The sequence below is a fragment of the Eretmochelys imbricata genome, chromosome 3 (assembly GCF_965152235.1).
Source record: "Eretmochelys imbricata isolate rEreImb1 chromosome 3, rEreImb1.hap1, whole genome shotgun sequence".
NCBI classification, from domain to species: domain Eukaryota; kingdom Metazoa; phylum Chordata; order Testudines; family Cheloniidae; genus Eretmochelys; species Eretmochelys imbricata.
Window position 1 is genome coordinate 5980233 of NC_135574.1, and position 19696 is coordinate 5999928.

A 19696-nucleotide genomic window follows, 5' to 3' on the forward strand; every position below is an offset into this window, starting at 1 on the left:
ACGGTGGCGTAGTCTGACTGGGATACAAATTACCACAGGTTAATTGGGTTTTTTGGATCAGAACCACATGTGTGTCAAAAATTAATTTTGATACTGGAGAGTTTTTAAAGGTTAAAAATCAGCTACAGATCATATGAAGATCTTGACAGAAATTAACAGAAATTGAAGAATTATGCTCACAGAAGGGGTTGTCTTTTAAGAAAAAGGCCCCAGAGAACTGAAAAAAATCTGTTAACGGTCAGCAATCAGGAAGCAGGAGCAGTAAGAAACAAGCAGCAACTTGAACATGAACAAAAACTGGCAGATCTTTGATTGCAGAAAAAGTAAAAGATAGCGGATATGGACTTAAAGAATAGCCTCACAGATTTGAGATTGGTGAGGCATATGCAGAGAAATCAAGATTTGTATTAAAGCCCAGATCAGAATAAGTATAATCACAACACGAACGCATGAACAGAACAACCCATGTTACACAGACTGACGCATCTTACGGGGAACACACAATGAAGATGGAAGAGGGAACCCTTCTTCCTCGAGTTTGGTGTTAAGGTTCCCATGGTCCGACCATCCCAACTAAGGGCCGGGTGTACTCCTCTTTTCTGTCCCTTTCCCTTTCCTCCACATGTCTGGGACCATATCTGCTTAAGTTTCAGACCCTGCCCATGTCTGGTATTCTGTGGGGACCAATTTTAGCTGCTTGTATGGCCATGCCAGGCCAATGCATTTCACAGTGGCTTTGACCTGTCAATGCAGTCTCAAACCTGCTCAGAAAGGTTCAAATAAACTCTTAAAACCAGACTATTATTGCGGTTACTATGTTTATATTGCTCAATCTAATGACCCTTGGGTCAATCAGTCATGCTAACTCGAGGCATTATGCTAACTGCTAACTTATGGCCCAGCCTGTTTAAGACATTCATTTTACATACTCTTACTTACATTACAGCTTTAATTGTTGATTTCTTAAACATCTTAACATGTCTTGAAGGTACACAGGCCTGAACCCAGATTATATATTACCCAAGCTTAGGTCAGCTCATATTTGGAAGACCAGGTCAACATACCCACCTTCCAAAACTCACATGACTCCTTGTTTCATGACGGCCATAAATAAGGCCCCAATCCTAAGAGGTGCGGCCAACCCCTCACTCACAATGAGCACAAACAGGAGTAGCAGGTGTTCAGCACCTCACAGGATCAAACCCACTGCGGACAGGAAGAGCGGACTCTTCCAGCTCCTTGAAATGAAAAAGAACAGAGTTGTTCCCAAAAGGCACAAGGTGTTTTCAAATATACACATGGCCAGCAAGCCTCCGGACACTATGAAGTTTTAAAACGGGCGTAGCCTGATCAAATAACCCTAGCCTCAGCGAGAACCCTAGCCGCGGCATTCCTTAGCGTGCACTTGCTCACAATAGGCCTGAAGTCCGGAGAAGAGAAAATTATGATGAGCAGTTGAAGAGAGAAGTGGGGGGTTTATCCACGAAAGCTTATACCCAAATAAATCAGTTAGTCTTTAAGGTGCCACCAGACTCCCTGTTGTTTTTGCAGATACAGACTAACATGGCTACCCCCTGATACTTTGTTTCCTCTGAACCTTTTCTCAATAGAGGGGAGCCTTACTCCAGCAAAATTACAGACACAATTAAGAGACTTTTTGGGGCAGGGCCACGGCCACGTTCAGATCTGTGGCAACGGCTGCCTTCTGCTCAGAAACGTACAGAGGATGGCAAACATTTTATCTATTGGGAGCGACTGGCTGTAGCTGCTGGAGGGTGAGTGGCATTTCCTTGGAGTCTTTGCTGTCGAGGGCACAAACATGCCCTGCAGTCACATTTCCCTATGCACTGCAGGATGGGGATTGCCATCTGGGGGACATGTTTACAATATATGGGGACACTGTTCTTATAGTCTTATCGATAACATAACATAGGAATGGCCACATTGGGTCAGACCAATGGTCCATCTAGCCCAGTATCCAGTCTTCTGACAGTGGCCAGTGCCAGGTGCTTCAGAAGGAATGAACAGAACAGGGCAATTATTGAGTGATCCATCCCCTGTCGTCCAGTCCCAGCTTCTGGCAAACAGAGACTAGGGACACTCAGAGCATGGGGTTGCATCCCTGACCATCTTGGCTAACTGATGGACCTATCCTTCATGAACTTATCTAATTGTTTTTTGAACCCAGTTATAGTTTGGCCTTCACAACACCCTCTGGCAAGGAGTTCCATAGGTTGACTGTGCGTTGTGTGAAGAAATACTTCCTTTTGTTTGTTTTAAACCTGCTGCATATTAATTTCATTGGGTGATCCCTGGCTCTTGTGTTGTTTGAAGAAGTAAACAACACTTCCTTATTCATTTTCTCCACACCAATCATGATTTTATAGCCCTCTATCATATCCCCTCTTAGATGTCTCTTTTCCAAGCTCAGAAGTCCATCTTTTTAATCTCTCCTCATAAGGAAGCTGTTCCATGCCCCTAATCATTTTTGTTGCCTTTCTCTGTATCTTTTCCAATCCTAATATATCTTTTTAGAGATGGGGCAACCAAAACTGTTCAAGGTACCATGAATTTGTATAGTCGCATTATGACATTTTCTGTCTCGTTGTCTCTCTTTCTAATGGTTCCTAACATTGTTCGCTTTTTTGACGGCCGCTGCACTGAGCCGATGTTTTCAGAGAACTATCCACAGTGACTCCAAGATCTCTTTCTTAAGTGGTAAGAGTTAATTTAGACCCCATCAGCTTGTATGTATAGTTGGAATTATGTTTTCCAATGTGCATTACTTTGCATTTATCAACATCAAGTTTCATCCACCATTTTGTTGCCCAGTCACCCAGTTTTGTGAGATCCCTTTCTAAAACTTCACAGTCTGCTTTGGACTTAATTGTCTTGAGTAATTTTGTATGATCTGCAAATTTTGCCACCTCACTGCTCACCCTTTTCCAGATCATATATGAATATGCTGAAGAGCACTGGTCCCAGTAAAATATTTTGGGTATACAGTACCCTGCAGTACTGCTTAGGGGCCCCAAGGCATGGTTCAGGACCCCACTGTGCCAGGTGCTGTACAAACAGAAAGATAGCCCCTGCCCCCAAAGATTTTACAATCTAAGTAAACGGGTGTCCCTTGCAGGTACCACTGCGCTGTTAGCACAGAGGAATAATGGTGTAATGCACACCTGTGTGAAATGAGTTTGGCAGATCTCAGCCCAGTCCCACCAAGCAGGCAGGTGTCTGCATCACAAAAACTATCACTGCTGTTGGTCCCTTTTGTTGGCAGCCTCAGAGAGGTGGTCAGGGATTGAATAGGCCAGGGCGAGTACGTTCACCTCTTGGCCAGAGAAGTGGTCCCTCCAGGTGAGGGTTGAGGCTCACTGGTGTGCTGTGTTTATGAAGATTAAGCATAGCCCCACTGTGCAGAGGGCTGTTCCTATCTAGTTAGAGTCCCTTCAAACTACGGCTCCCGGGCCAGATCCGGCCCCTTGGGGCTTTGGATCAGGCCCATGGGATTGCCACCCCCATGAGCCCCGCACCGCTCTCGGAAGCACACCCCACACGCCTCCTGCAGACCAACTCCCTGCCCTGAGCTCCCTGTCTGCACCCCAGCCCCCTGCAGCACTCTGCACCCCAACTCTCTGCCCTGAGCCCCCTCCCACACTCCGCAGCCCTCCCTGCGCCACTGCCCTGAGTCCCCTCCCACACTGTGCACCCCCTCCTGCACTCCAACCCCCTTCCCTGAGCCCCCTTGTACACGCCGCACCCCTCCTCTGCCCCACCCCCTTGCCCTGATTCCTTTCCTGCACACCGCACCCCCTCCCACACCCCGCACTCCCTCCTGCACCAGCCCTACATTCATGGCCCTGCAAGCAATTTCCCCACTCAGATGTGGCCCTCGGGCCAAAAAGTTTGCCCACCCCTGGCATATACACGTGTATTATCGAAATACATATCTCATGCAGCGTATTGTATTTTCCTAATAAAACCAAGTTATTTTTATCTATTTGAATGATACAAAAGTAGGGTGAAAAAAATCAGAAAAAAATGAATAATACTTTTTGTAAAACCTGGGCATTTTTCAGTAAAAATCAGTTTAAACTGAAAACAAAGGGGATTAATTATAACGCTGTGACAGGACAAACCAACCGTCGGAATGAGGGGCACAAAGGCCAGCCCAGAACTTATGTTCAGTGTAGGGAATTCTGATCAATTTGCCCCACAGAAGACATGACAGCTCAGCCCTATAAGCAGGTATGCAGGGTCAATACACTCTCCAAGTTAAGGCTGCCAAGAAACAAAGTAATCAGACATCAAGTGTGTCAAGTGTCAGCATTAAACAATAGATACGTGCAGTCAAGATAATTTAGATAAATCCCCAGCAGTTCAGTCGTTAGTTTAAAAAGTCTAGACAGAAAAAACATTCACTGAGGAAAGTAGAGTCCAATGGTTAGGACACTAGCCTAGGAGTTAGGAGGACCAGGGTTCAATTCCTTGCTCTGCCACAGACTTTGTTTGTGACCTTGGTCAAGTCTCTCTGTGCCTTAGGGTACGTCAACACACCAACTAGAAACCCACAGCTGGCCCGTGCCAGCCAGCTGGAGATCGCGGGGCTGTTTCATTGCTGTGTAGATTTCCAGGCTCCAGCTAGAGTCCAAGCTCTAGGACCCTCTCACCTTGCAGGGTTCTAGGGCCCAGGCTCCAACCCAGGTCCGGAAGTCTACGCAGCAGAAAAACAGCTCTGCAGTGTGAGCCCGAGCCAGCTGGCACCAGCCGGCCCTGGGTGTCAAGTTGCTGTGTAGATGTACCCTTAGTTTCCTACCTGTGCTATGGGGATAACAGCCTCCCCTACCTCCCAGGGGTGCTGGGAGGATGAATACATTACAGATTGTGAAGCACTCGATACTATGGTAATGGGAAGGAACACAAGAAAGAAATATTTTTTTAAAAACCTTAACCCTGACCCCTCAACCCCCGGCACAATTGTTATCCCAGCACTTTGCTTTTTGAACTATACCGAAGCTGCCTGAAAACTCCCACAAAACCTTAAGACTTTCACCTAGAGAAGCCCCAGGAAGAAGAATTTGAATCTAGATCTGCTCAAAGAGCTGGTGGAGTCAGCTCATTTCCAGCTAGAAGTTCCGTAAGATTCATAGAGTTGATGGCCAAGAGGGACCATGTGCTCATCTAGTCTGTCTTGCTTTGCCACACAGGCCATTAAATTTCACCCAGTCACCCATGTACTGAGCCCAATAACCTGTCGCAGGCAGATAACGACACCTCTTTTGTAAAGCGCCTGGAGATCTGTTGATAAAAATAATGCTGTACAAGAATTAGGTTTTATATTGTTGTGTTTGGCTAAAGCAAATCTTCCAGAAAGGCAGCCAAGTCTTGATATGAAGAGCTAAAGAGAGGAGGGGAATCCACCACGTCCCCTGGTAGTCTGTACCAATAATTAATCACCCACAGTGGTAAAAATCTGCCTTATTTCCAGTTGGAAATGGTCTGGTTTCAGCTTCTAGCCATTGGCTCTTGCTCTGCCTTTCTCCACTAGGTTAAAGAGCCTCAGTACCTGGTATTTACTTTACACTGGAATCAAGTCACACCTGAATTTCTCTTTTTTTTTTTTTTTTTAATAAATTCAGCTCTTTGAGCCCCTCACGAGAAGGCACGGCCTCCAGCCATTCAGTTTCTGTGTTGCTCTTCTCTGCTCCACCACCAATATGTCAACATCCTTTTTAAAATGTGCTCACCAGAACTAGCTGCAGTATTCCAGTGCCAGTCTCACCCGTGCAGCAGACCGAGGTAGAATCATCTCTCTGCTCCTACTCACCACTCCCATTCACCGCCCCAAGGATTGCCATAGCCCTTTTCTGTCACCACATCCCACTGGGGGATCCTGAAATTTTCCTCAGCATCTTTTCTTTCTAGGATACAGTCCTCCCCCCGTCCCCCTTCTTTACTCCTACATGTATAATATTGCATTTGGTTGAATTCAAGTCACATTTTGCTTGAATGGGCCCAGCTTCCCATGTGATTGAGATTGTGCTAACTTCCCTGTCCTGATCATTTACCCTTCTATCAATCTTCAGGTCAGCAGCAAATTTTACAAGTCGTGACTTTGTATTTACTGCCAGATCGTTGATGAAAACATTCAGCAGCATGAGGCCTAGTCCCAATCCTTGCATAACCCCACTAGAAACACCCTCGTTGGTGTCATTTGAGATCCATCAAGTAGACAGCTCTTAACCACGCACACATTGAGTGGACTGAAATTGTATAGGGTTAATTTTTTTACCCAGAATGTCATACGGTAAGAAATCAACCATGTTACAGAAATCTAAGTATATTACATCTATGCAATTACATTTATCAACCAAACTTATAACCAAAGAATGAAATCAGGTTTGACAAGCTGTATTTTCCATAAAGCCACACTGACTGGCATTAATTCTCTTCCTATGCTTAATCCTCTATCAGTTGAATCCCATATCAGCTTTTCCATTATTTGTCATGGAATTGATTTCAGGCTAACCAGCCTATAATTACCCATCCTGCTTGCCAGTGACGAATTCTGTATCCATCATAACGAGGTCCAAAACAGAGATTATCTCATGCTGGTTCAATACCTTGTGTTAGAAAATCACCATCTATAATTATTAGAAACTGTAAAGGGCATGTTAATTGTCCCATCACAGCGCTAATATCATCAAATTTCTTCTTAATGACATTTTCCCATTCTTCTTGCTTGTTATCCAGCCTCCTGCCACTGGTATAAAAGCAACTGAAAAAACATTCTCTTCACATCCTTTGCACACATTGGTGCAATCTGTTTTCGACACTGAGTTTGAGCGTGTACCTCATTTGCCTCCTTAGCATGCTCCCTGTTAGTTTAATACGTTCCTGGCTGCTCCAGCTAGTCTCCAACTGAGACTAGCATCCCCCCACCCATGAGATACAGGCCCTTCTTTCACCGGAATATGGCCCCTCTCCACCAACCCTCTCACTTCATACCAGCCATGCAGACAATAGTTCATCTCCAGTATTTTCTGCCTTCTTCTCAGAGATCCTTCCAGTCCCACAAGCAAGAGATCACCTGGATTTTCCTCCTCTTCCGCTCCCCTCCAAGATCCTTGAAGTGTTCAATAATCTGTATAGTTCCACATGATGCCATATCATTAGTTCCAGTGTGTATCACCATGACTGGATCACCAGATGACTTCGCAATCCCGTGTCTTCTCTCCAGGGAGACAGCACACAGTCCTGCTGTCCTTGTGTCTTTCTCTGAAGTCTGTCTGCTCTCCTCCACCGATGATGACTGGCTTCTTAGGACGGTTGAAGAATCTTTCTTGGTAGCTGCTTGCTTTTTACCACCAGGATGCTCATCAGGTGGGTCCACTGTAGCTTTCCATTCCATCCCGTCAGAGACAGGAACCTCAGTAGCTGACTTGCAATGTATCTGAGAACTGATACTTTGAAAGGGTGAACATCCCCTGGTTCTCTTTCCCCTCTTGGTCACCAGTTGTGAGCCCACTTCTTTGGTTTCTATTCTCTCCAGTTCCATGATCACTGATTCCCCCCACTGGTGTCTGTGGCAATGATTTTGGAATCTAGTCTCCAAGAATCATAAAAACGTAGGGCTGGAGGAGACCTCAAGAGGTCATCTAGTTCAGTCCCCTGGACTCACGGCAGGACTAGGTATTGTCTAGACCATCCCTGACAGGTGTTTCTCTAAAATGCTCTTAAAAATCTCCGACGATGGAGCTTCCACAACCTCCCTAAGAGGGAAGACTGAAAAAAATTGGGTTTGTTTAGTCTGGAGAAGAGAAGACTGAGAAGGGACATGATAACAGTTTTCAAGTACATAAAAGGTTGTTACAAGGAGGAGGGAGAAAAATTGTTCTTCTGAACCTCTGAGGACAGGACAAGAAGCAATGGGCTTAAATTGCAGAAAGGGAGGTTTAGATTGGATATTAAGAAAACCTGTCAGAGCGCCTGGTTAAGCACTGGAATAAATTGCCAAGGGAGGTTGTGGAATCTCCATCATTTGGAGATTTTAAAGAGAAAGTTAGAGAAACACCTGTTAGGGATGGTCTAGATAATACTTAGTCCTGCCATGAGTGCAGGGGACTGCACTAGATGACCTCTCAAGGTCCCTTCCAGTCCTACGATTCTAATTGATTCTCCTCCTTCCTACGGGTAGTGCTTTGTATTTATCCTTACTGAATTTCACCCCATGTAATTCAGACCATTTCGCCAGGTTATCAAGATCATTTTGAGTTCTGATCCTGTCTTCCAAGCACAGATATGGACTGAAGTTTAGATCTAGATCTGGTATTTGAGATCACCCACCCCACTTACCAACATTCTTTCCACTCCTCCAGGCCAGGATCGCTTTGCAGGGTTTACATGCAACATCAATAGCAACAGTAATTTCTATGAGATTCTGGGCTCAGGATTACAGGATTAACGATGAACTTCGCCAGCCTGTGATACACAGAAAGTTTGACTAGATTATCTTTGGTCCCTTCTGGCCTTAACGTATTAAGCATTTATTGATGTAAATGGGACATCAATAAGACTTAGGCCAGGTCTACGCTACGGGTGCTGCCGTAGGTATGCTGCTACACGCCCGGAGTGTGGACGCAGGGAAGGTTGTGTTGTCCTTGGAAATTAATCTCCTCATCTGATGGCAGCTAGGTCGATGGAAGCACTTGATCACCTTCTCTGTGGGCTGCCCTGCACCTGTTGTATCCCCTGCTGATGATCCTAATGGTCCTTTCAGTCCTTAAATAGAAAATCAGAAATCCTGGCCCCAGCAGTCCCAGCACTCTGTCATGAGCAGCTGACAGGACATCAGCAGACGGGGCGAGCCCCGCTGTTACAGCACACCAAGCCCTGAATTCTTAACAGGTCCCTGTCGGCAGCTCCTTGTTTAGGACACACACTGTCTCACCCTGCTCCCGGATGGAAAGGGGAACATGACGAGCCATGCTTGTGCAGCTGAGGCGAGCAAAAAGCCCAATCCCCTTTTTTGCTGGAAGCACTAAAACCACCAGCCTGCTCCCCTTCCCCACCTCCCGTGCTGCCCGCTCCTTCATCGATTGCCACGGCAATTTATTAATCCCAGACTCAGCACTGAGGGGGTGGGAGATGAGGGGGTTTCCATTCCACAGAGGGCACCAAGTGGCAGGCGCCCTTAGAGAGAAGACGCACAGCTGGAGACGACCACCAATTAGGCTGGAGCAATTTTCCACAGCGAGGCATGGAGCCTTCACTCAATTAGGAGTTCAGCCTCTGTGAGCTAACTGGAGTCAAAGAACATGCTCCCTCTTCTGCCACAGAGCCGCCTGCTAAGAGGGAGGGAGGGACAGCAGCTTCAGAGACCAGCCCTGAATGGTTCCGCACAAAGGTTACGAGGCTTTGCGCTCTCAGACCAGCTCCCTCCCCATGCCGACAGCAGGGAGCTCCTCCAGGAAAGGTTGCTGTGACTGATGCATTAAGGCAAGTTTTCCTAGCTGAAGGGGCTGCAGGACAGGAAAGGCCATCACGGGGGCTGGGGCAAGGCAGCTGCATGGCTGTAGTGTCGGTAAAATGGATGGGCACCGTGGAAGCCCCCGTGTTCTGCTGAGGCCTTGTCCATGCTGGGATTGTTACCTGTGTTTGCTCGATTAACGCTAGCACCAGTGTACCAACCCACATTACAATCACACCTTCCACTGCAGCGTAGGCATAACCTTAGTGAGCTGTCCAAGGTCACACCAAGAAATTGAACCCCCAGGAGCTCCCGAGTCCCAATCAAATCCTTAACCGCAAAGCCAACCTTCCTCCCCAAGATCCAAGACCATTCCCTTCTTTCTGAAGTCTTCACTATTTTTGATGCTCTCTGATTATAAGGTGAAGTTCTCACTGATGGAAGATGCCAGCCTGGCAGCCTTGGAGTCCTTCATTCACAGGGCAGGCTCACCACCTGCACTGCCCACTCCCCAGATAGCAGGTCCAAACCCTGACCTGGAAATACTGCTTTTAGGGCTAAGAGGGGCAGTTCAGTCTCATTCAATCCCAGGTTACTGCTAAGAATGGAAGCCCAGTTTGCATCAGTTGCAACGGACATTTTGGGCAATGCAGCTAGTGGTCCAGCCAGGACTGCACACAGGCCAACAACCCATTGGCCTTCAAACAACCAGATAACTTTCATCTCCCACGGAGCAGGGGCAGCTTTGAACTCGTGACTTTGGCAGCAAAAAACGACATTCTAGCGCCAACCCCTTGATCGCCCCTTTAGTGTCGGTGTCCAGTTAGCCAGGAAGAAATTTCACACACAACTGCGATTCTTCCCCCCACAACCAGGTGGAAAGTGCTCCTTGGCCTCCTGAAGCTCAGGCCAGCTCTTAAGAGCCGGCCTTTCCTCTTCAGTTTCATTTTTTTGTTTTCCACTGGAAGCGGGAAAAATGGGTTGCACAGTACCCCAGGGCGACGACAGAGGCCTTCTGAAATGCTCTGCACCCACACACCTGGGGAGCCAAGTCCGCGATGCCTTCCCCAGCCTTAACGAGAGTCCTGATCGAAGATTAAATAAGCCCTCAAGCCCTGCTGGTCGTAGAGCTCAGCAGGGCTCCTTCCCGTCCCATGTTTACCCACAAGGCAGGTGCTAACCACCCAGAACTTCTTCCAAGATGCAGAGCAGGCTTCTTGGTGACCCCTGCCTCCATTTCCAGCTCTCCCCCCGCAGAGAAAGAAGCTGCTGACGGAGAAGCTCTGCAATTGGGCAAACTATAATCCCCTGCAGGTTCAACCGAGTCGTCAGAACTCCTCACCCTGCAAGGAAATGGCTGCTTTCACCCACAGCAATGGCCCAGCCGCCTGCAGCATGAGCATGAGCCGCCTGCAGCCATCCCGTCCGCTCCCCATAGGCTCTTTGGAAATAATGGACGAGCTTGGAGAAAGCCAAGCGCTTTTGAGAGCTGGCAAGCAGCCGTGACTTGATCACGGCACGAAAAGCGGCACATCTCACAAAATGGAGAGAGAGAAGCTGGACCAGTACCTGGATGGGAATCCTCCAAGGAACAGCTAAGTCTCACAGACAGTCATATCCAGCCTGGCTCACTGTTGGACTAATGGCCTAGCATGGCATTAGGGAATGCTGTACTGCCCTCTTGGAGATGGCTATGCCGTGTTCTGCATCCCACTTATGGATCCTGAACCATTGAGGGGATGTGTGCCAGAGGATTGCTATTTACTTCCCAAGCAGAGTGAAAAGGAATAAGGAAGTCTCTTCAAATACAGACTTACATGACAGGGTAACAAGCCTTGTGGATGGGGGGGGAAGCGGTAGATGTGGTATATCTTGACATTAGTAAGGCTTTTGATACTGTCTCGCATGACCATCTCATAAACAAACTAGGGAAACACAACCTAGATGGAGCTACTATAAGGTGGGTGCATAAATGGTTAGAAAATCTTTCCCAGAGAGTAGTTACCAGTGGTTCACAGTCATGCTGGAAGGGTATAACAAGTGGGGTCCTGCACGGATCAGTTCTGGGTCTGGCTCTGTTCAATATCTTCATCAATGATTTAGATAATGGCATAGCGGGTACACTTATAAAGTTTGTGGACGATACCAAGCTGGGAGGGGTTGCAAGAGCTTTGGAGGATAGGATTAAAATTCAAAATGATCTGGAAAAACTGGAGAAATGGTATGAAGTAATTAGGATGAAATTCAATAAGGACAAAGGCAAAGTACTCCACTTAGGGAGGAACAATCAGTTGCACACAAACAAAATGGGAAATGACTGCCTCGGAAGGAGTACTGAGGAAAGGAATCTGGGGGGGTCATAGTGGACCACAAGCTAGATATGAGTCAACAGTGTAACACTGTTGCAAAAAAAGCAAATATTCTGGGATGTATTAGCAGTATTGTAAGCAAGACACAAGAAGTAATTCTTCCGCTCTACTCCGCACTGATTAGGCTTCAACTGGAGTATTGTGTCCAGTTCTGGGCGCCACATTTCAAGAAAGATGTGGATAAATTGGAGAGAGTCCAGAGAAGAGCAACAAAAATGATCAAAGGTCTAGAAAATATGACCTATGAGGGAAGATTGAAAAAATTTTGGTTTGTTTAGTCTGGAGAAGAGAAGACTGAGAGGGAACATGATAACAGTTTTCAAGTACATAAAAGGTTGTTTCAAGGAGGAGGGAAAAAAATTGTTCTTAACCTCTGAGGATAGGACAAGAAGCAATGGGCTTAAATTGTAGCAAGGGCGGTTTAGTTTGGACATTAGGAAAAACTTTCTAACTGTCAGGGTGGTTAGGCGCTGGAATAAATTACCTAGGGAGGTTGTGGAGTCTCCACCACTGTGGATTTTTAAGAGCAGGTTAGACAAACACCTGTCAGGGATGGTCTAGATAATGCTTCGTCCTGCCTTGAGTGCAGGGGACTGGACTAGATGACCTCTCGAGATCCCTTCCAGTTCTATGATTCAATGATTTTTTAAATTTAACTGTTAAAGTTGTGGCAAAAAAAATGAAGAACAATCCGTAAGTTGAAAATTGCAACCCTCTCAGCTGCTGCATGGAGGAGTCTGTTACTAGAAGGCTCTTTAATTGAGCGGATAAAGGCAGAATTTAGCTCCCAGCCACTGCATCTCAGCTCGTTAATTTCAAACTTGAAACAAGATGCACATTTTCAACAAGGAGGGTCATTAGCCATTGGAGCACCTCCCCAACGGAAGGGATGGACTCTCCATCAATTGGAGTCTTAATAGAGATTAGACCTCTTAAACCTGAAATCCTTGGGCATGGTGCAGTAAACACTAGGGGAAATTCTGCAGCCCGTGGAATGCAGGAGATGGTTGGAACCATCTCTTCTGGCCTCCACATCTTTGGGGAGAAGATGGTGGGTTCCGTTGTGGAAGAAGGCACAGATACATGAGCAGGAGAAGGATAAAGAAGGGGACATGTCCTATCGGCAGGACGAAGGCAACGTGGGGAATGGAGCAGTAAGATCAGAAATGCAGGCCAAGATGTGCAGACCGCGGGGATGAGAACAGACAGCTTAAATGCAATAGGAAGAGAAGTTTCAGAGAGCACCGGGGCTGTGGGGAGAGACTTACGATTTGGAAGCATGAAAGCTACGCTATTCCTGAAAATAAAGGTTGGCAGCAAGTTTGCCCATCAGCTGGCACGATATTTCTGAGACTTCTGTCACTCATCAGGTTATACACCAGCTGGAGTACACAAGGACAGCAATTCCTTCATCCTCCCTCTCCATTTCAGAGATGTCTAGAAGTAGCGTGGTGGGGCTGCTGCATTTATGGTCTCAGCAACTGGTCAAACACACACAGTCTGAGACTGGCTTTTCCAATCCACCTGGGATCGGGGTCACTCCGGGCTCCTCTTCTTTTGTGCTTCATCCCCCATAATGCAGGTTCTGGGGACCAAACTGGTCCCTCAGTGGAGCTGTATGACCGTCAGTGGGTTTGCACAGATGTCACCAAGTGGGGCTCTGTGAGCAGAAGCTAGGAGACCATTCTGCTAAGGCACAAGGAAGAACACACTGCAGTTCACTCGCCTGTAACCAGGCCCTGTGGGGCTCTCAGGAGTGAAGCAAGAAGCACTGTCATGAGGGTCAGCTGCAGTTCTGATGCCAACATAGAGCAGAGCTGCTGAAGAAGCCCCCCTTTTCCCCCCCGGGTTTTTGTTAAAAAACAAAAAACAGTCTCTTTACAGAGCAGGACAGCACTTCAGGCTAGGCTAGCTCTCTGGGAAGATGTTCCAGGATATAGCAGGGAAAAACCCCGACAGACACTAACATTTGCCTGTGTCACTACTCTCCCCCCACCCCACCTCCTCCCCACCCCAGACCCTGGTCATCTCATTTAAAGGAGTAGGGATTGATTCTAGTCTTTCAATGGGATGGAAGCCACTAAACACTGTCCTAATTATATTGTCAAGGCAGATGAATGGCCCCAGTGGTGCCAGGAGGGTATATTATTTAATACAAGAGGAGTCAAGCTGCTGACCTTGTTATTTGCTGCTTTGCTGCGCACCCGCCCATGTGTCAAAGGGAAAAGCGTTCTCCATCACCGAAGGGCAGCGAGACAGGATTTGCATGTAAGTGAATTAGAGGTGGATCAACCGACCGGCTAATGACATACTGAATGAATTCCAGACAGAATGAGATCAGGGCCCATCTAAGTCCAGCGTCCTGTTCGCTACAGTGTCCAGTAATAAATGCTTCAGAAAAATATGCAAGGATCCCTGTGGAATAACCTACCTATCTTTTTTCTTAGCTCACGGCAGCAAGCGGACGGCTTACACCCCAAGGCATGACTGTTTAAATACCTTCTTCTAGCTGGGCTACTCTGTTCACAGTATCCACAATGATTTTGACTTCTCTTAAACATGGTCCTCAATTCTTGGCCCCCCAACACCTAGTTACAGCAAGTTCCGCAGGTTAATTATGTAAAAAGACATTTCCTTTCATCAAGTTTTAAATGTTTGCCTTTTAGTTTCTCTAACTGCCTCTTTTCCATGGAGGGAAGGAAAACCAGGAGCACTCAATTCACCAGTCCGTTACAATTCATTGCTTTGTTAACAGCTACCATGTTTCCCTCTTATTAAATCTCCTCGGTAGATGTATCAGCCCCAGGCTTGTCCATTTCTCTCCATACTGAAGTCCTCCCATGCCGCCACTCGCTGGCACCCTCTCGCTAGTGATGATTGAAACATGCCCTGTTATTCCAGCTTCTAGAGGAACTGCCAAATTACTCTTCCGAACTGTACAGTGATCTCATAAATTGAGCGTCCTTCTTCCAAGCACTCCACAGGGACCAAACGCGCTTCATTTGCAACCTTATCATAAATAAATAAATAAATATCAGCGCAGTTCTCTAGAAGTGAAAAGCTAGCGCAGGAACCCACTTTAAAGCAAGCCACTTCTTCACAAAGCCAGGAGAGAGAAAACAGCTGGGGATTCCCCAGTAGCTGGATGCTGAAGCTCTTACAGTCTCGAGCTGCACAAGCTCCTGCGTGGATTACCTGCCCCTTGAAAGACACAGGGTGTCTACACTGCAGCTGGGGGCATGCTTTCCAGCTTGAGCGGGCAGCCATGTACTAGCTCTGCTGGAGCAATCGTGCTGAAAAGAGAAGCGTAGCTGGGAATAGCATGGGCAGCAGTACAGGTAACTGCCGGAGTACAAACCAGCCCGGAACCCCTGGGTACATACTTGGCTGGCTAGCCCAACCCACCAGCCACGCTACCCCCCAGCTGTACTGCTATTTTTAGTGCACTGGCTTGGACAGAGCTAGCTCATCTGCCTACTCAAGCTGGGAATCATGCTCCCAGCACAGACACACCCACACAGTGACCCGAGGGGAACGTACCACAAGTCTGCAATTCTTTGCATGTCCTCTATAAGATAGTAACATCCTTCCCTTCATCCACACAGCCCCCTCTCTTCTCCATCAGCCCAGGGAACCATTTACTTCTGCAGTTAGTAAAAAGCAAAGCCCAAGAACTTATGCTGAGCTAGTCTAATGCAACAAGTCTACAGGTTAATTGCTGTAAGAAGAGACTGCAATCACTGCCTTCATCTCTTAGGCAAGCACAGCAATATCTCCCAGCAGAGGCTGTATCAGATATTAAACTAATACTAGGTTTGATCTTAGCCAAGAGGCAGAATTAAACCATCCACTCCAACTGCTCAGCAAGTCACCAGGGATCTGCCTTTCATCTTCGCTCCCCCACTTTAATTCAAGATTACAAGAGATAAAGCTTTACAGGCATTTCCATCATCTCTCATCTCTCCCTGGCAATTTCTGTTCCCAGCAAGTCTGGGGTAACATTGAACAAGGAGGAACGGTGGGTACAAGTTACACATCTCATAATGCTTTTCCCCAGGATCTCTGGCTGTGGCCCAAACCATTTGGATTTGTACACCTCTGTACACTGAGCAAAGGAAAAACATAAGTCACAGGGGGTTTCTCACCAGTTTGTCCAGGAAAACCACAAGATCCTGTGAGGGGGAAAAAAGAAACAGATAATCAGATTTCTTAGCCATGAACATGTCACTATCTTAAGTGCCAACAGAAGAAGGCTGTTTGCCTTTACTAAGAGATCTCCAAAGTCACCTGAGATCCAATACACCTCCCCATCCCTACAAGGTCAAGGCCCTGTACTCCAAGCCTTCTGTTTAAGATTAGATAGGGAGGATGGTCTGGGAGGGAGACACTGGGCTGGCATTCAGGGGATTTGGATTCAAATTGCCAGCTCAACCAGAGCCCCTGTGTGCCTACAAGAGGTCACAATTATGCTGAAGTTCCCCATCTATAAGATGAAGATAACGTTTTGTCTTTTTAGACCTTTGGGGCAGGGACTCTCTCACTATGTCCATGCAGTGCTTCGCACGATGGGCCCTGATCTTTGCCCCTCAGTGTTACTGTCACTACTAATGAAGATTATACAACAAGGAGACCTCATCCTGGCATGAGGGAGCCTTTCCTTCCAGGATCTGCAGTGTCACGTGTAGCCTGGCAGAAGAAGAGCAAGCTACACTGTACGACACTGCAAACCACTAAGCAGAGAGTCGGATTTATACTGCACTCCTTGCTGAACTAAGTTCAATAGCACAGGTCCCCGAAGTTGGAAACAGCAGCCATGGAACTGCCTTTGTTCTCCCACCCCATACTGTACCCTTTTCTACCGTCCAGAGACGCACCCGGGTCAGAACCTTAACTAGGGAGCTCCATAATACACACAGACCTAGGTCACAAACAGAAATCAGGACACAGTCTCCTACCTTGCATATTGCTTCCTGGGAATATTCTTCTGTGTCTGCAAACAACAAAAATTAATTATTGAGCTCAGTTAAGTGCCTTTCCATTTAATTTTTTAACATTCTAAATCTGCCATGTACCAGGCTGCGGCCCCCTGGCTCCCACCAGCTCTACAAAAGGTCAGTACACACCAGGATTCATCTCATCAGCCACTGCACCGTCTTTAAGGGTCGGGGGAGGGGGGGAATGGGATTGTCCCTAGGATTTCCATAGGCCTGCTCTGGGACACTGATGAAGTACGGCTGCTGGGTTCAACCCCAGAAGTGGGTGCATGTTAGTGGTGGTGGCAGCAGGTCGGGGGGGTGGGGGGGGGAAATGATCCTTCTATGGCAGTTTGTCAAGTGCTTTGGGGTTCAGGATTAGAGGCCTGGCACAGCAGAAGGACGTGCTGATCCGATTTCAGATTCAAGGGCAGGAGGCGGTATCATGAAAAAGCTCTCTGCCTGCAAGGTAAAACAAGAAGCCCTCCTGAAACAAATTCTGAAGTCTCCTCCTATAAGCCCTGCTGTGGAGGATTAAGGAGTAACTACAGGGGGGATTTAAGGAGATAGCAGGTACTGTCACTTCCCAAGCTGGACTATGACCAGGGCACCAGCAGCCAGAGCCACTCAGCGACTAGAGCGATGAACGGTGCTATAAGGGACTAGGTAGATGGAAACAAAGATTAGAAAGCCTTGCAAAAAAAAGCATCAAGGAGCTCTAACAACAAATGGGTCAGGGCTAATCTAGACCAACAGGAGCAGAGATCACATGTCGGCACCAGACCCTGCAAAAACCAATACATATCAAGAGTGTACTATGGTCCCCAACCCCTGCTGACTGTGATCCTAGGAAAACCAAGGCCTTTGTACCTACCGCAGGAAGGAAATTAACTGCAGTGACCTTACAGGAGCTGCTCCCCATGCACCAGCAGGGGTTGGCTCCCCCACATCCACTCTCTGTCCAGACATAAAAGCCCTCTGGAAAAATGCCCCAGCCGTGCTCAACCAGTTCCTAGGCAAGCAGCTCAGATGTGCTGGCCTGATTTAAACAACGTTGTGAGTGATGGGATACTTTACCACAGGAAGCAAATGAGTATTTTCCAACCATATTAAAAAGGAACTCATCAGTTCAACCACCGGTTATTGGGCTTGAGGAGGGAACCAGCCAGCTGGCAAGAGTCTACAGCTGGTGTAGGGGAGAGGACTGGCATTGTCCCTTCTGGCCTTAGATCTACCAATAAACATGGCAGTGGGTGTAACTCAATGAGCAGATGTGAGGGGGCTGGGAAACATGGGGTGTTGGAAGGAAGTGGGCTCTGGGTAGCCATTAAAGAGTACAGCGGGCACTGGTAGTACCTAGGTAGAGGCAGCTGCAGAGAAGGGTACTGACATGGCCCTCCTGATCACTTGTATGTAGTATCCCTTTTCCCCCAGACCTTAGACTGCAGACTCCTTGGGCTGATGTTCTTCTGTGCTTCGCTAGGTTTGGAAAGCACCCAGGGCCAGATTTAGGTGCCTGAAGACAAAGAGGCGCCAAACAGGACTTACAAAAGTGCCTAAGTGAGTTAGGTGCCTCTCTGCATCTTTAGGTGCCAAAACACCTGTGTCAATCTGGCCTCTGGTCCGTTGTGGGCACCACAGCAACGTTCATAGTGAAACGGTATTAAATTAACAGAGCACAAAGCAGTGAGGGCTGCTGCTTTGATCAGGCCTCAAGATTAGCAATGGCATTTCACAGGGCCTTGTACCACCAGCTCCCCAGCCCTTCCCTTCCCAGCCCGCCTCGATGTTCACTCTCGGAGTCGTGCGCGAATGCCCTGAAGCAAAAACGAAGATGCACTGTACAAGAGAAAGCTATTTGGCTTGACACAGATATTGAATAACAATGTGGTTACAGCCTGGACCAAAACCCAGTTAGAACCAGCAGGTTAGGAGGGCTCTGGGGATCCCAGCCAGACGCCCAGCCTCTGTAGTAGAGCCATGCAGGGGAAGACTCAGGCAAGCAGGGTAGGGTGGGTGGCAATAACAAACCCACTCTACCAGCTAGCCACACCACTCAGCTCCTCCTGCCTTGGGACAGGGGAGTGCGTGCTGCACTGTTATTGCTATTCATCAGGCCTGGATGGCTCCAATGATCCCTCATTCCCCAGGCTTCCAGATGGCTCAGGGGATCGTTAACGGGGGACAGAGCCTCTCGCTCCTAGTTTGCTGGTTCAAATCCAGCCCAGGCTGGTAGTGACAAAGTCACTGAGATCTAGCAGCTGTTGGGTAGTTCATGCAAGGAAAGAGGGTGTTAGCTGTCAGCAGCCAGGGCGTTCTCCCTACAGAACACCACCACTTGTTGGCAGCCGCAGCCAAGGCCAAGGATGGAATGGGTCAAGGAAGATCACCACCTTGGGTTTTCTTACAAGGTTTCCCATTCAAGTGCCAACCAAGCCTGACCCTGCTCAGCTTAGAAGTTAAAGGGGCAACTTGGGTATCTACAGCCAAGTCACCTCTTCTTGAGCTATTCTCCCAAGGCATCCTGTGGGCAAGTTCACATCAAGGTTGTGCCAGGGGTGGAAAGAGACAGAAAATTAAAAGAAGACAGCCTGAAACAGTCCACTGTCGTGAACAGCACTTTTATAACTGACACGCCAAGTGGTTTCCTCCTTGACACCAGGTAAACACTGGGAGGCTTTTGTATTTACTTTCCCTGCTTCAGAAGCATTTCAACTCCAAGCCACTTCTTAGACAAACACTAGAAGGAATAGATTCCCAGGGTGAGCTCAAATCACACCAGGAGATTCTAGGAACCCTTGGGAGGTTATGGGGGAGGACAAGGGTGGGTCAGCAGACATACAGATACCAAGTGCATGTCAAGATGGTTTGGGGCTGCTGTT

The 19696-nt window shown here is 47.6% G+C and overlaps 1 protein-coding gene across 2 annotated transcripts in view; it reads right to left on the reverse strand.

Moving 5' to 3' along the window:
• Positions 1-19696, reverse strand: part of EPHX2 (epoxide hydrolase 2) — a 102307-nt gene that overhangs the window by 53297 nt on the left and 29314 nt on the right. For both annotated transcript variants that reach the window (XM_077811491.1, XM_077811490.1), the window contains exons 9-10: positions 16797-16831; positions 15987-16013 (exon numbers count right to left, since the gene is read on the reverse strand). In XM_077811491.1, coding sequence (XP_077667617.1) covers positions 15987-16013; positions 16797-16831 — 62 coding nt within the window. The remainder of the gene's footprint in view (positions 1-15986; positions 16014-16796; positions 16832-19696) is intronic.